Source organism: Falco peregrinus, chromosome 18 (genome assembly GCF_023634155.1).
Source record: "Falco peregrinus isolate bFalPer1 chromosome 18, bFalPer1.pri, whole genome shotgun sequence".
Taxonomy (NCBI): domain Eukaryota; kingdom Metazoa; phylum Chordata; class Aves; order Falconiformes; family Falconidae; genus Falco; species Falco peregrinus.
This window is the reverse complement of record NC_073738.1, coordinates 1,685,392-1,699,744: the sequence shown is the minus strand read 5'-3', so window position 1 is coordinate 1,699,744 and position 14,353 is coordinate 1,685,392. Positions and strand designations below refer to the sequence as shown.

Here is a 14,353-nt window from a genome sequence, read left to right as displayed (position 1 = left end):
GGGGGGTAAGGGACTTGTGGCCCCCCCACCTTGCTGGGGGGCCCCAGCCATCCTGGCCTGGGATGGGGGTCCTGAGCCCCGGGGGTGGTGGCAGGGAGAAGGAAGCTCTCTGCACACTCCAGCACTTTGCAGCCTTTATTAGAGCAGCCCCTGTGCACAGCTTGGGGGGCCAGAGGGGTCTGCCCGCCCGCGGGCACCCCACGACCCCCTGCTCCCCCCACCCCACTGCGAGCCAGGGACCCAAGCATCCTGTGCCCCCAAGGCAGGGGGGCCCCGCCAGCCCCTGCCCCAAAGTTCCCCAGCCAGCCCCAAGGCTCTGCCCCGGGTCGGGGGGGAAGCACCACCTGTGCCCCCCCACCCCCTTCATTTTTTATATCACAGTTTTGCTTGAACACCAGCAAAACGGCTTGGGGGGGCCGGGACGACGCACTGCACCCCCAGTGCTGGGGGGGGACCAGCCCCACTGCTGAGTGCCACTGCTGTAATGAGCTGGGGGGGCTCAGCACCCGGGGGGGGGTTGCTACCAGAGCACCGCGCTGTCCAGGTGGGCGAAGCCGGGGTCCAGGCGCAGCTTCCAGTAGGTGTTGTTGGTGACCCAGGACTCCTTGCCGTTGGCATCCGTCAGCCGCCTGGGGGTGGCGGAGGGGGGGCTTGTGTCACACCCAGGGGGGTCTCCCCATTCCCTGAGAGATCCCACATGCCCCTGCGCCTCACGCAATGCCCCCGGCCCCACCTGAAGAAGCGAGCCTGGTGCGTGATGTTGTTCTCCTCCATGACGCGGCGTCGGTCCCGCTGCAGCTGCTCAATCTGGCGCTTCTGCGTCTCGGCCGCCGGCACGTTGCCTTCCTCCAGGTAGCTGGGGGGGGGGGCACACGGCTGTAACGAGCTGGGCAGCCCCAGCCACCCCCCACCCCGGCGCTGGGGGGCTGCTCACCGCTGGTCGGGGCGCAGGCGGGTGTCGGTGGAGGGCAGGACCCGCCGCAGCTCAGGCGTGAGCTCGTTCAGCTCCAGGGCGAACTGGGTGAAGCCATAGTTCCTCTCGTGGTCACGGGGCATGGGGTCTGCGGGGGGGCACCGTGCTGAGACCCCCAGGGCAAGGGACCCCCCGCTCAGCACAGCCCCCTCCCCCGTCCTTACTGGCTCTCCAGATGCACTGTCCGGGGGCAGGCCCGCGGTGCAGCCCCTCGTGCCACTTGCCGGCCAGGCGCTCCACCACCGTCCCGCTGCGGCTCAGCACGGCCCCCTGCACCTCGTTGGCCCCCGCGCCCCAGTACCGCGCCTGCGGCCACGGGGATGGGGGGCAGGAAGGGGGGGCCCAGAGTGAGGGGGGGGGCACTGGGAAACGGGGGGGGCACTGGGAAAGGGGGGACACTGGGAAAGGGGGGGGGCCATGTGGTGGCTGGGTTCATTGGGAAAGAGGGGGCCACTGGGAAAGGGGGGGGCCACTGGGAAGTGGGGGCTCTAAGTGAGAGGGTGGAGTCATTGGGAAAGGGCGGGGGCCATGAGTGATGGGAGGGGCCATCAGGAAAGGGCAGGGCCATGAGTGATGGGAGGAGTCATCAGGAAAGGGCAGGGCCATGAGGGGTGGGGTGGGGTCACTGGGAAAGGGTGGGGCCATTGAGAAGGGGGGCCATGAGCGATGGGTGGGGCCATTGGGAAAGGGGGGGTTTCTAAGTGCGGTGGTGGAGTCATTGGGATGGGGCGTGGCCATGAAGGGTGTGGCCACTGGGAAGGGGCAGGGCCATTAGGAAAGGGCGGGGCAACAATAACACATTAAGTTGTGCATGGGGTGAAGGGGGCGGGGACACAGCCCAAGAGGCGGGGCCAGGCAACGAGGATGCAATGGGGAGTGGGGTCAGGGACACGTGGAAGGGCGTGGCTGGGGCGGGGCCGGGGTGGGGCAGGGCACACCTTGCAGAAGGTGATCTTGCAGTGGTAGGAGGCGTCACGGGTGTTGCGGATCAGCACCTCTCCGTAGTGCTCGATCCAGCGCGGGCCGCTAAGGACGTTGTGGATGCACGTCGTCACCTTGTTCCACTCAAAGTGGTCCCCAGTCCTGCAGGCACCGCCACACCGTCGGCCGGGGGACACCCGGCAGGGGGCCACCAGGGGGGCAGGGGGCCACCTGCCTGGGCTGGGGGTCTCACCTGGGCAGCTGGACGTTGACGGTGCCCACGGGGACAATCTCCAGGGACTTGCCCCAGAATTTGTTCTTCCACCTCATGTCTGGGGGGGGGGGGGGGGGGGGGGGCGGGGAGGATGTGAGACCCCCCTTGTCCCCTCCTGTGTCCCCAACACCCCCCTCAGCACCCACCTTGCCAGAAGATGAAGTTGTCAGACTCGGCGTGGCAGGCGGAGATGGGAGGGTGGTGGCAGACCTGGAGGAAGAGGGACATGCCACCGCCCTGTCCGGCTCCTCCACGTCCCCGTCCCTGCGTCCCTGTCCCCAGCCCCGTCCCCACCTGCTCGCTGATGAAGCGGAAGCCGCGGTCGGGCCGCACGCACTCGTAGGTCTCGCCCAGCACCGGGTTGAAGGGCTTGCTGCCCGCCCGGTAGTAGGTGGAGGCGTAGGCGGACACGGCGAAGGCGGCGACGTAGACCTGCCACCGCAGCCACCGACCGCTGTCACCTCGCCCCTGCCACCGCGCCCGGGCGGGGCACCGACGGTCCCGCCCCAGCCCGGGTGTGGTTTTCCCGAGGCTCCGCCCATAAAGGGCGTGGCATCTCCGAGCTCATGCAGCCCCCTGCCCCTTGTCCGTCCCGCTGTGGATGGGGAGCCCCCCCTGTCCCCCGAGCCCCCCATGTCCCCTGTCCCCTCCCGCTCCCCCATGTCCCAGGAGCCCCCCTTGTCCCCCGAGCCCCCTAAATCCATCAATTCCCCAAGTCCTCCCGCGTCCCCCAAACCCCCAAACCTTCCGGAGCCCCCTGTGTCCCCCCCGCCCTCCGTGCCCTCAGCCTCCCCCGTTCTCCCCCTGCCTCCTGAAGCCCCCCAAGCCCCTGAACCCCGCCGTCTCCGCAGCCCCCCGTGCCCCCGAAGCCCCCCCGCCCCCAAAACCCCCGGAAGACCCCTTGCCCCCGGAGCCCCCCGAGCCTCCCCCCGCCCCAAACCCCCCTGCAGCCCCCCCGCGCCCCCCCCACCATGCGCTGCCGGGGGTCGCGGGCGCGGCTGGCGCGGTCCAGCAGCGCGCTGTACTCCAGCTCTCGCAGAGGCGCTGCAGCGTGTTGAGCGGCTCGTTGAGCTGCACCGGCAGCGCCACGCGTGACAGGTCCTTGCCCACGCTGCTCCGCAGCAGCCCCCACAGGCTCACGTCCCCCGGCGGCGCCGGGGGGGCCGGCAGGCAGCTCCGCCGCCGCGAGTCCGGCCCCGGCAGCTCCAGCGGCGGCGGTTCCACGGGCACCCCCGGACCCTCCGCTCCTGCCGGCGACCGGGCGGTGGGGGGACGGCTCCGCTCCACCGCCCCCCCCCCGCGGTGCCAGCCCCGGTGCCCACCTCCCTGTACCTGTCGGGGGGCGGCCCGGCCCCCCCGGCTCGGCAGCATCCTCGCAGACGCTGGTGGTGACCTCGCTGATGCACGACTCGTCGTCCGAGGGCTGAGGAGGCGCAGGGGACCGTCGGGGGTCGCGGGGGGGGGTGGGTGGGAGGGGTGGGTCTGGGGGTTACCCCACCGACACGGGGCAGCACAGGAGGGGCTGTACCGGGAAGGGCCCCCCTCGGGAGGATGGGATGAGACCTGGGTACCTGGGATGGGGGCGACGGGCAGGATGGGGAGGGGGGTGGCGGCTACCAGTGGGGCCGCAGAAGGGCAGAGCAGAGAGGTGGGGGGGGGGGGGCACCGGGAGCACCTGGCCCCCACCACCAGGCTCAGAGCCTGCGGAGACCCCAAGGGCCCACAGGGGGGTGAGGGGGTGGGGGCTGCAGGGGTCACGGGGCCACGGGGGGGGGGGGGGGAGAGGGGCTGGGGGAGACATGGGGCCCAGGGGGGAACAGGGGCTGGGGGGGACGTGAGGGGCGGCTCATGGGCCAGCTACTGGGGAGGGGACGGAGGAGAGAGAAGGGAGAAATGAAGGGAGAAACAGCAGCAGAGTGATGGCAGGGGGGTCTGCAGAGCCCCCCCAAGCCAGTAGAAACACACACACCCCATAGCCCCGCCCCCAGCCGAAGACCCCCCACCTCGTTCTCCGAGGAGCTGGCAGAGAGGAAGACTTCGCAGGCGTCGAAGAATTCAGTGTGCGAGTCGGCCAGCGAGACGATGCTGCGGTTGGAAAGCTGCTGCTCCCGGCCCTTGGCCAGCAGCGCGTCCGGCTGCAGGGACAGCCACCACCTCAGCCCCCCTGCTCAGGGGGGGCAGCCAGCCCCTCCACCCCCCAGCCCCTCCTGACCTCGTCGGGGTGCAGCGAGGCAAAGGAGTCCAGCGTGGTGTCGGAGGAGACGGAAAGCGAGTGGAAGCGGCGCAGGGTGGCCTGTGGGGGCAGGGGGGAGGCTGAGCCAAGCCCCCCTGGCCTGTCCCCTCCTGCCAGCACAGGGCTGACAAGGAGGGGGGGGCACTGCCCCACTGCTGCCTGGGCTCCCAGCACCAGGCTGAGACCCGGCCAACTCGCTGCACCCCACCAGCACCAATCCCTGGGTGCCGGTGGGACCCAAAGCTGGGGGCAGCCCTGGCCCCCTGCGATCCCTCACCCCGGCATTGCCAGCACTGCCCGGGCGCGGGGCTGAGCGCCGCCGGTCCAGCGCCTGCTGCATCTCCTCCAGACGCGCCCTCTCAGCCATCAGCGCGGCCACCACGCTGCTGAGCGAGCCGTGCACTGCCAGGAGACGGGGGCAGGCGGTCAGGCTGTGGCACAGCACCTCAGTGCCCCCCTTGCTGCCACTGAGACCCCCAGTGGGGCTCAGTCCCCCCCCCCCGCCCCATCCCACCTTTCTGGGCCAGGATCCAGAAGCTCCTCTGCAGCTGGCTGTACTCTGGGGGGAGGCTGAAGGGCAGCTGGCTCTGGGACGGCTCCAGGTAGCGCGAGAGGTTGGGGACGGAGCCGTGCAGGCGGCCCACCTGGGGTGGACAACGTGGGGGTCAGTGGGGCTCTGGGGGGGCTCCGTCTCAGGGCAGCGGCCCAGCCGGCGGCAGGCAGAGCTCGCCGGGATTCCCTCACCCTGCCGATGGTGTCGTCCTTGGCAAAGCTCTGGGTGCACCAGATCTTGGTGGTCCTCCTGCCCTTCTTCGGCCTCTCCGCAGCGGCCGAGGGCTGCGAATAAGAGGAGGGGGCTGGACGCAGACCCTCCCCAGGAAGGGGGGGGGAGGGGGGGGGCTGCTCGATGATGCTGCTGTCCCGCTCACCTGGCTGCCAGAGATGAGGGGGGCCGAGGGGATGCGGTGCAGGGCCTCCAGGCTCTGCAGCATGCCCGTCAGCTCCTGCAGCTTCGCCTGGCACTCCGACAGCTCTGCGGCGGGCACCGAGCGAGTCCGGTCAGGGAGGGGGGACAGGGCACACCCCCCCCACCCTGCACCCCCCTCCCACCCCGCTCACCGGCCGAGCAGCGCTCCAGCCCCTCGCTGTCCTTCAGCCAGGCGTTCACCTTGTCCCGGGAGCTGGCGAGGGTGGAGAGGGCAGGGGCACTGCCCGAGGGCAGGATCCGTGTCCACTGGCCCTGCAGCGGGGGGAAGGGGCAACACCGGGGCTGCTCTCAGGACCCCCGCGCCCGACCACTGCCTCGCATCGCCACCCCGAGGTGTCACCCACCTGTGCGGTGGTGGGGGTCCTCCCCACAGGCCCCCCCCTGGGGCAGGGCTCGGGCCTCTCGCCCTGGTGGTGGGAGCAGAGGCTGCTCACCCAGCTAGCGAAGAGCTCTGGGGACTTGATCTGTGGGACAGGGGCAAGTTCAGGGGGACACGACCCAACGCCCCCAGCCCCGGCTCCAGCCCCCACCGGCACCTTGAGGTGGTAGATGTTCTCCTCCGTGTCCAGGTCGACCCGCTGCGCCTTCTTGTTGACGGACATGACGGACTGACGGACGTCGATGGCACCATGCAGTTTGCCCTTGAGGACCTGGGGGAGCCCGGGGACACCTGTCAGGGGGAAGACCCCCTTCCTCATGGGGCCCATGGGGTCTCCCCTGCCCTGAGCCCACGGGGAGGCTGCATGGACGCAGCCCGGCCCCACACTCACATCCTGGCGCGTGGTGGCATATTTCAGGATGCCGTTTTCCAGCACAAAGTACCGCTGGGGGACAGAGAGGATGATTGTTTTGAGGGGGGGGGTGCAGAGACCGGTCCCTGCCGCTTCCCCATCCAGGGGCCCAAATTGCCCGGGGCTGGGCACGGCACCCAGGACCAGCCGGGTGATGGCTCCCGGTGCCAGCTCTGCCGTTACCTTGTGCCAGCCCTTCAAGGGCCATTTTTCTCTTCTTGAGCAGGTAGCCCTCGTGCCGTGGCGGCTCCTGGCCCGGGCTGCCCTGCGCGTGCGGCTCCTCCACCACCTCCCAGCTCTCCGAGCCCTGCGGGGACAGGGGTCAGCGCAGGGGTCCCTTGGCACCGCAGGCAGACTGGGTGCTCCCTACCTAGTCCCCAGGGTCAGGGACAGTTGGTACCTCCGGGGGACCTCTGTATCACCCTTCCTAAAGTGGGGTGAAGCCCCCCAAAGCCCCATGGCACCCCTGGGCCAGCCCTCATGCACCACTGGGGTCCTGCTGAGTGCTCCCCAAGCCCGGAGTCCCCTAACCTGCTGAATGCTGCTGTGCTTGGAAGACACGGTGCTGTTGGAGCGCGACAGGGCCCTTTTTGGAGAGGACAGGTCCTTCTCGTGGCTGCCCATGGCCGGCGAGCAGACAGAACAGGGGGACCGGGCAAAGCCCCCCCTCCCATCCACGCTGAGGGGCTGGGGGTCCAAACTCAGCTGTCACGGCCTGAGTGGTGGGAGCTGCTGCAAAGAAGGGACACCCCATCAGAGAGCCCGGAGAGGGCATCTCCCACCCTGCCCACAGGTTTCCTGCCCTGCCGGACACCTCATTCCTTCCCTCATGGGGACAAGGGGTGGAGGGGATCCCCCTGCCCCCCAGGAGCCTTGTGGACGACTGTGGTTGGGACCCAGAAGCTTCTGCATGAGCTGGAGCCTTCGACCCACCCAGCCTTATCTTGCCTCTGCCGTCTGGCCCTCGCCTGCTGGCGGGTCCAGAGTCCGACTGTGCCACGCTGCTCCCGCTCCGTCATCCCGTAGACTCGGTGCCATGGGGCAACGCCACGGCGGGCACAGCCAGGAGAGTGACCCGGGGCACAGAATCCAGGATCAGCCCCGGTCCTCCCAGCACCCCCGAGCCAGGACATGACCCCCCAGAACCCCAACCTGGCCATGCTCCCTCCCGGCAAGCTGTTCCCTTTGCCCTTCTCAATTACAGGAAGGGGAAACTGAGGCACAGGGAAGCTGCCCACCCCCCCCCACCATACCAGTCCCCCCCAGCACTACTCTGGTGTCCTGGCCACTGTTGTAGGACAGGTCCTGGGATAACCCTGGAGCAGCAGCCAAGCCCTGGCACCGGTAACCGATAGCCATGCCACCACGCACCCCTGCTCACAGGGGAGGAGAATGGGGGGCCCCTCCGCAGCCCAAACCCCCCCACCCTGCCCGGCTTGACAGCTAAGGGACAGCCCCCGTGGGTGCTGCCAGGGGGCAGGACTGACCCCCCCCCCACGGGGCCGATGCCCCCGGGGGGTCTCCAGCCGCCCCCTCTGCCTGCAGCCCCTACCGGGGGGTGGGGGCACAGCTCCTGCCTGCTCCGGGCAGGGCACGACCCCCGGTACGACCCCCGGCAGCGCGGGGTAAAGCCCAGCCCCGTGTCCCCCCGTCTGCCCCTCGCAGTGTCAGCCCCCCCGGGGCAGCGGGGGCCCGATCCGGATGCCGGGGGGGAGGGGGGGGGGCTGACATCGGGGGCGGGGGCACGGGGCTGGTCACCCCCCCGCCCCCGGTTCCCGGTGCTTACCCGGGCGGGCGGCGGGCGGGCAGCTGGGGCCGGGGGCCGGTCGCATCCTGCCCGGCGGCTGCAGGAACCGGAACACGGAAGGAGGCGGAGGCGCCGGGCCGGAGCCGCTCGGCTCTGCCCCCTGCACCGTGGAGGACCGGAGCCGCCAGCGCCGGGTGCCCACCGGGTCCCGGTACCCACCCCGTCCTGCTGCCGCACCGAGCCGGACCCCCCCCGCCCGGTAACGGCGACAGCTCCAGCCGCGGAGCCCCGCCGGGGGCACGACTCCTTCCCGGTACCGGGGGTCACCTTAACCATGCTGCGCCCCCCCCCCCCCGCCTCCACCAGCCCAGGGGAAAAGAGACGACCCCCCCAGCTCTGCCCACGCGCGGGAGGGGGGCAGGCAGTACCCCACAGGGCTCCCGCCCCCACATTCTGCTTTACCCACTGCCCCCCCCCCGCATTTCCTTCACCCACCCCACAGCACCGCTCTGCCCTCTGCACCACAACCCCCAAGCAGTGCCCGATCTCTCCCCATGGTATCGGGGGGGGGCAGGAACCCCCCACCCGTCCCCCAAATCCAAGACGAGGCCTCCAGCATCTTCAGCACCACACAGCTGACTTTAATGGACAGGACAGCGAGCCCACCGACATGGCTAGCTCCACCACCCATGTGGCTAGCTCCGCGTTACAGCACACTCGCCCTTGCTGTCCCCGCTCCAGGGGGCTCGGAGCACCCACCACCCTCCCCACCAGCACCACTGTGGGTCCCCACCACGCTCTGCCTCCTCTGGCCGATCCCGGCGACCCTCTGACTGCAGCCCCTGGAACGCAGCCCGGTTGTTCCCAAGTGCCACCTGTGGCAGGAGCGAAGGGAAAGGCTGGGGCTCCCCAACAAGACGGCAGTGCCACTGGACCCAAAGTCCCACCACTAGCTGCCCACCCGGCACAAATCCTTCCATCCCTGACCCCCCAAACCGCAGCCGGTGAAGGAGTCAACTCCCAGCCAAGACACGGGGCCCGGCTGGGGGCCAGGGGCCAGAGTCAGTGAGGCCCCCGAGCTCTGGGCAGGGGCAGGCTCAGCTGGGCTCCCCGTCTCCCCAGCCTGCAGCTGGCGGATGTGCTGATCCAGCAGAGCCGTGAGGTGCACGGAGCCGCACTGGAGCAGGGAGGACGTCTGGGAGGGCAGGAGGCCCAGGGCACCCACTGTCTGCCCCTGGGCAGCCTCCAGAGGAGGCAGCTTGGCAAATTTCTCCACTCCCTGCCTGCTCAGGATGGTGTCATCGATGCAGGCGGCTGGAAGAGAGGAACAGAGCTGAGGACAGGAGATGGGGGTGCCAGGGACCTTTCATCTTCCACAGGCACACAAGGGAAGGTTTGCTCCTGCAGGCAGGGCTCCCACCCCTCGCCATCCATCCTCTCATTTTAACAGACAGGGCAGTGATCCCGCAGACCCAGCTCCATTAGCGTGCACTCTGCTGGAGGCCGCAACTCTCCCCAGCGCCAGATGAGAGCCCTGAGCCTGATGCCAGCAGATGGGGACACAGGGAAGGCTCTCACCCAGGAGGTTGACCTGTGGCACTCCCTTCAGCACCCGTAGCATCTCCCTCGCCTTCGTTTCCGGGCTCACCAGCAGGATATTGCGTGCCACAAAGAGAGGAAGGAGATTCTTGTACTTGGACTGTGACAGCACAGGTCTGACAATCTGGGGGAGACAGCTCTCAGAATAAAGCAGGGGAGCAGAGGCCACTTTTCACCCCAGCAGGCAACACACAGCCATTCCACCCCTCCTCCACCTTCCTTCCCCCTGCAACTCTACCAGGATCTGCCCCTACCTCATTCAGGACGAACTTGACCTCAATGCTGTGCTTTCGGAGGTAGTGCCTCATCAGCACCATGTCCTCATCGGGCATGGAATTGTACTGACACACAGCAATCATCCGACTGTCCCGGAACACCTCTTCCACCTGCCGCCGTAACAGCCGGGCGTAACCATTGTCCTGAGGGAAGCGAGCAGTGATGGGCCACAGGGAAGGGGCAATGCCTGCTGCCCCCTGCCACTCCAGCTGCAGCTGGACCTGCTGCCGGGAGATGCTGCCATGGATCGGGAGATGCTGCCACAGCTCAGGACTCGCTTTGTTTCCAGCACCTGATGACCAGCCGGGCACCTCCCAGCCACCCACAACATGATGAAAAGGGGCTTTAAACCCCCCCCAAAAGCTCTCGTACAGGTGTCCGGCCCAGCTAACCCTGGGGCAGGGCTGTCCTGGTGGTCTGTACTGCACCCGGTGGGTGCTGCGGACCCTGTGTTAAATCCCCGGAGCAAAGCACACACACGGGGCGTGCAAAGCCACCCGGACTCCTCAGACACCGAGACCCCACAGCGCCAGAAAATTACCTCCTGGCTCGCCTCCTTCCTGGGGGCCAGGCAGTGCGGTGGGACGGCGGGCCGCGGGGCCAGGTACTCGGTGACGGCCATCAGCTTCTGGCGCTGGAAGTGCATGGCCTTCCAGTGGCGGGTGACCGCCTTGGAGCCGCGGCGGACGAGCTGCAGGGCGGGCAGCCAGCCTGCGGAGAGAGGCACAGTGGCAAGGGCGCAGCGGGCCGCGCTCAGGGCCGCCGCCAGGCCCCCGCGGGCCTCAGGGACACGCCGGGCCGCCCGCACGCCCTCCCCCGCTCACCCACCGCCCGGCCTCGCCGCTCGCCCCTGCCCGAGCCTGCGGGAGACGCGCAGCCCCGGGGAGGAGCCGCTCACCCCGCCGCCATGGCACGCCGCCGCTCAGCGCCGCCATCTTTGCCGCGGGGGCGCAAAGGCTGCTGGGAACGCGGAGCAGCGGCGGCGCGCGGGGGGGGGGGGCGCGCGACTTCCGCCCTGCCCCTTCCGGGGCCGCCCGTCTCCTAGCAACGGGCACGCTGCGGCCTGCGCTCCCCCCGGCATCCCCGGGGGTCTCCGTGCCCCCCAGCCCGGGAACCCCGGCCCCATGATCCCCTCAGGCCCTGCGGTCTCTCTGCCCCACCTGGGGGGCCCAGCGCTGCTCCCCCCCAGCCCGGCAGCCGTGTCCTCGCCGACCCTCCCAGCCTGCAGGTTTCTGCCCCCCATCACCTCAGCACCCTTCCCTTCGCAGAGAGCAGCGGAGGCAGGCCAGCCCTCACAGCACACCCACTCAAGGGCCCAAGGAAGAAACAAGGACCCCAGGAAGCCCCCTACCATAGCTGGGCAGGGCGAGACTTGCTTGGGGGTGAGTGAGCCATTGCGGGGCTTGCTCACAGCTCAGCTGGGGGGCTGGACCCTGCTGGCCTGGACTGCATCACTTGGGGTTTCCCACAGGCCGTAAGCAGCCATTCGCCGGGGTGACCCTCACTGACAGCTTCATTGCCATGAAGAACCTGCCTTGGCCAGTGGAGCCCCTGTGCGCAGGGAGCCGGTGAGGATCCGCCCAGAGCCCATCTTTGCCACCCAGGCTGGCAGGGAGGGGTCCCTGAGCACCCCCTTCCTCTAGATCTGTGGAGCTGCTGTCCCCCTCAACTCTCCGCTTGGACCGGGAGAACATCTGTGCTATTGGGAGGCTCCAGAGCCTGCAGGAGATTCACAGCCTCTACCTGCAGCAGGTAAGGCCCTATGGCAGGTGCAGGCAGCAGAGATCAGCCCTGGTCCCGCGGCTAAGTCCTCCTCGGGGAGACTGCAAACATCCCCAGCTCTGCTCCAGGGTTTTGACTTGCTACATGGCCAGAGGGTCTGGCAGTACTCCCCTCTGATGACAATGCTACTGATAGAGCTCAAGCAAGGGTCTGGCATCAGCCATTCAGTGCTTTTTAAGCCCACACAAGGAGCCTTAGTGTCCTCCTGAATGCTTCTAGGCTTTCCATGCCATCACAGCCCCATACTTATAGAGGAATGAAGGCAGTGGGTTGATTAGCATTGATAATATGCAGCAGTGGCCTTGCCTCGAAGGCAGCGGGTTGGTTGATATGGACGATGTGCAGCTGTAGCTCGTTCCTGCTAAGTAGTTAAATAGCCCTGAGGAGTGTGGGAGAGGTCTTCTGACAGAGGAGTGTGGTCTGACCTCTGCAGGAAGGTGAAACCTGCAGGGACAGTAGAATCTGATTTATAGTAAAAGCCTTGTTGCAGCCAGCTAGTTTGTTTGTGCTACAACAATTGGTGCCCCATGTGAGGCTCACTGAGTTGAACTCCAGCTGCAATGCATACTCTCTTCATAAAGCTCCTCTGGTGGGTCATTGTGTTGCCCCTGTGAGACTGGGGCAGTCCTGGGGTGCTCCTGAAGTCTGGGTTTTTTTCATGTAGCAGAAAAATGTGTTGCTTTTTTGTTGGTTTTTTTTTTCAGAACCAAATTGAGAAGATTGAGAATCTAGACTGCTTTCCCAACCTGCGGTACAGGCAGCTCCTCTCCCCACAGAAGTCATTTTTCCATGATCAGAGGAGTATGGGGCTCCCCACTTCCCCTGGCAGAGCCAGGGGGGACTGTGTTGCAGCCCCTGACAGCCTGGTGCTGCTGGCTCTGACCCTGGGGGCTGTGGCATCCCCCCACCTCACATCACTTCTCTCTCTGTGCTCTGCAGGTTCCTCTGCCTGGCTGGAAACCACATCCCTAGAGTGGAGAACCTGCGGCCCCTGCGACACCTGCGTGTTCTGGACTTGTCCCACAACCAGATCCAGATGCTGGACCCAGGTGGGAAGCAGGAACAGGTCCAGGCATGGCCTGGGTCTGCCCAAGAGGTGCCTCAGGTTACCGGGGAAATGCGAACAGGCCCCTGGTCCAGGCTCTGCTAGGGCCTTTGGCCTCGGCTCCCAGCCAGAGCCCCAGCAGAGCATCCCTGGGTCTGGCCTGCACATTCCAGCGTGACACCAGAGGAGCCCTGTGGCCAGGTTTGAGCCGTCAGCTCTGCTGGCAGACTCCAGGTGTCTGCTTCCACCTTGTGTCCCACTTCAGCAGAACATTCTAGCAGCTTAGATCAGACTTTGGGATTTCAACCTCATAGCAAAGCTGCTCCAGCCCTGAGAACCCTTAGTGTACCTTCCAGCCAGCTCCTCCTGTGTGTGAATTTTGGCAGAAGAGGGAAGGACAGAGGGATGTCTCCCTCCCTTCCTCTGTAGCGTTACTGTTGTGGCCAGGCCTTCCGCTTGCAGACTTGAGTGAGAAAGGGAGCAGCGAGGGCCTGGGAAGGGGAAAACCCCAGTTCTCACATAGGAGTATGCGCAATACACATTCCTGCCCTCTCTGCCTCACTTTCCCCAGCTGTGAGGTAAGAGACTGCTTCCCACAACAGGGCTGTCACCTCGGGAGTGGGTGAAGAGCTGTGGGAGATGGAAGGGTGCAGGGGTTTGGGGTGGGGTAGGGCTCAGGTCCCATCTCAGCACCTTTCTGCCTTCCCTTTGATCTCTGCAGATGAGCTGCCCCGCTGCCTCCGACTCGTGGACTTAAGGGGAAACGAATGCACCCACCAGCACGGATACAGGTGGGTCAGGGGGGCCTGCTGGGGAGAGCAGAGGGGGACAGCAAGTCCCCCAAACCATGCGAGCCCCTCAGCAGGCTACAGCCACCCCCCCCCCCATTATAAAACACAGCCTAACCCCCCTACCCAAACCCTAGAAAGCTGAATCTCTGCTTTCTGCCTGGGCCAGGCTGTGGGGTGGGCTGGGCAGAGCGGTGCTGGGGAGGGGTCGGTGCCACTCCATCGTGCTCCCAGCCCCGAGGCGATGCCACGTGGCGGGGGAATGTCTGCTCTTCCTCTCCTGCTTGCAGAGAGCTGGTGGTGGGAGCCCTGCCACACCTCCTGCAGCTGGATGCCCAGCCCGTCTGTGCCAGCGTGGGTGAGGAAGAGGAGGAAGGAGGCTCTTCCAGCAGTGAGGATGAAGATGATGAGTTGCTTTCTGAGCCGAGTGACCCTTTCACTACAGGCAAAGGTGCCCAGACTGAAGGACACATTACACACTTGGGGGTTAAGCAGGCCTGTCCCCAAGGGTGACAGGAATGGCAGGGAGCCTGGGGGGGGGCCTGCCAGGTCTGCTATAATTCTCCCTCCCTCTGTCCCTGGCAGATTTCTTTGCGGATCTGCACTGGGAGCTGGCTGGGCACTCACGGCAGAGGCAGAGGGAGGCTCTGGAGGAGCACCGGACCCGTCTGGAAGAGCTGGAGGAGCTGCGGGAGCGTCAGGGTCTGCTGCTACCCCCTGCACCGCTGAGCCCAGGCCGGGAGGGAGCAGCCTTCGTCACAGCCCCAGCACCCAGGTGGTCTCAGCCTTGTCCCCAAGCAAAGCTGGGGACACAGCTGCCACCTCTGCCAGGACCCAGCAGGCAGCACGCCTGCCTGAAGCCCCAGTGAGCTACTGGTGGGAGCCAGCCCCAGACCAACGCTCTGGAGGAGGAGACGTGCGTCGAAGGAGAGAGAA

The 14,353-nt window shown here is 67.1% G+C and overlaps 3 protein-coding genes across 3 annotated transcripts; 1 reads left to right on the top strand and 2 right to left on the bottom strand.

Annotated features, from left to right (window-relative positions):
* Nucleotides 1-127: 127 nt before the first annotated feature.
* Nucleotides 128-8,044, bottom strand: OSBPL7 (oxysterol binding protein like 7). The gene is given in 25 exon segments (XM_055790010.1): nucleotides 128-629; nucleotides 734-856; nucleotides 935-1,061; nucleotides 1,138-1,279; nucleotides 1,912-2,056; nucleotides 2,148-2,226; nucleotides 2,315-2,378; nucleotides 2,463-2,600; nucleotides 3,139-3,203; nucleotides 3,206-3,415; nucleotides 3,501-3,591; nucleotides 4,172-4,303; nucleotides 4,381-4,461; nucleotides 4,679-4,803; nucleotides 4,916-5,045; nucleotides 5,146-5,238; nucleotides 5,331-5,434; nucleotides 5,521-5,641; nucleotides 5,734-5,853; nucleotides 5,926-6,039; nucleotides 6,160-6,213; nucleotides 6,364-6,390; nucleotides 6,392-6,487; nucleotides 6,712-6,912; nucleotides 7,967-8,044. Coding segments are annotated over 24 exon segments (2,583 nt in total). The 5' UTR covers nucleotides 6,805-6,912; nucleotides 7,967-8,044; the 3' UTR covers nucleotides 128-520.
* Nucleotides 8,045-8,547: 503 nt separating this feature from the next.
* On the bottom strand, nucleotides 8,548-10,802 carry MRPL10 (mitochondrial ribosomal protein L10). Its single transcript, XM_055790027.1, has 5 exons — nucleotides 10,701-10,802; nucleotides 10,344-10,513; nucleotides 9,781-9,945; nucleotides 9,506-9,650; nucleotides 8,548-9,241 (listed from the first exon to the last, which is right to left on the bottom strand). Exons 1-5 carry the CDS (start codon nucleotides 10,735-10,737, stop codon nucleotides 8,877-8,879), a joined length of 882 nt encoding a protein of 293 aa, XP_055646002.1. The 5' UTR covers nucleotides 10,738-10,802; the 3' UTR covers nucleotides 8,548-8,876.
* A 386-nt stretch (nucleotides 10,803-11,188) lies between these two features.
* LRRC46 (leucine rich repeat containing 46) lies at nucleotides 11,189-14,302 on the top strand (the record flags this gene model as incomplete). The annotated part of the gene is made up of 7 exons (XM_055790028.1): nucleotides 11,189-11,370; nucleotides 11,446-11,554; nucleotides 12,289-12,335; nucleotides 12,524-12,633; nucleotides 13,351-13,420; nucleotides 13,708-13,868; nucleotides 14,003-14,302. Coding segments are annotated over 7 exons (963 nt in total), but the record flags the coding sequence as incomplete, so codon positions are not given.
* Between the last annotated feature and the right edge of the window lie 51 nt (nucleotides 14,303-14,353).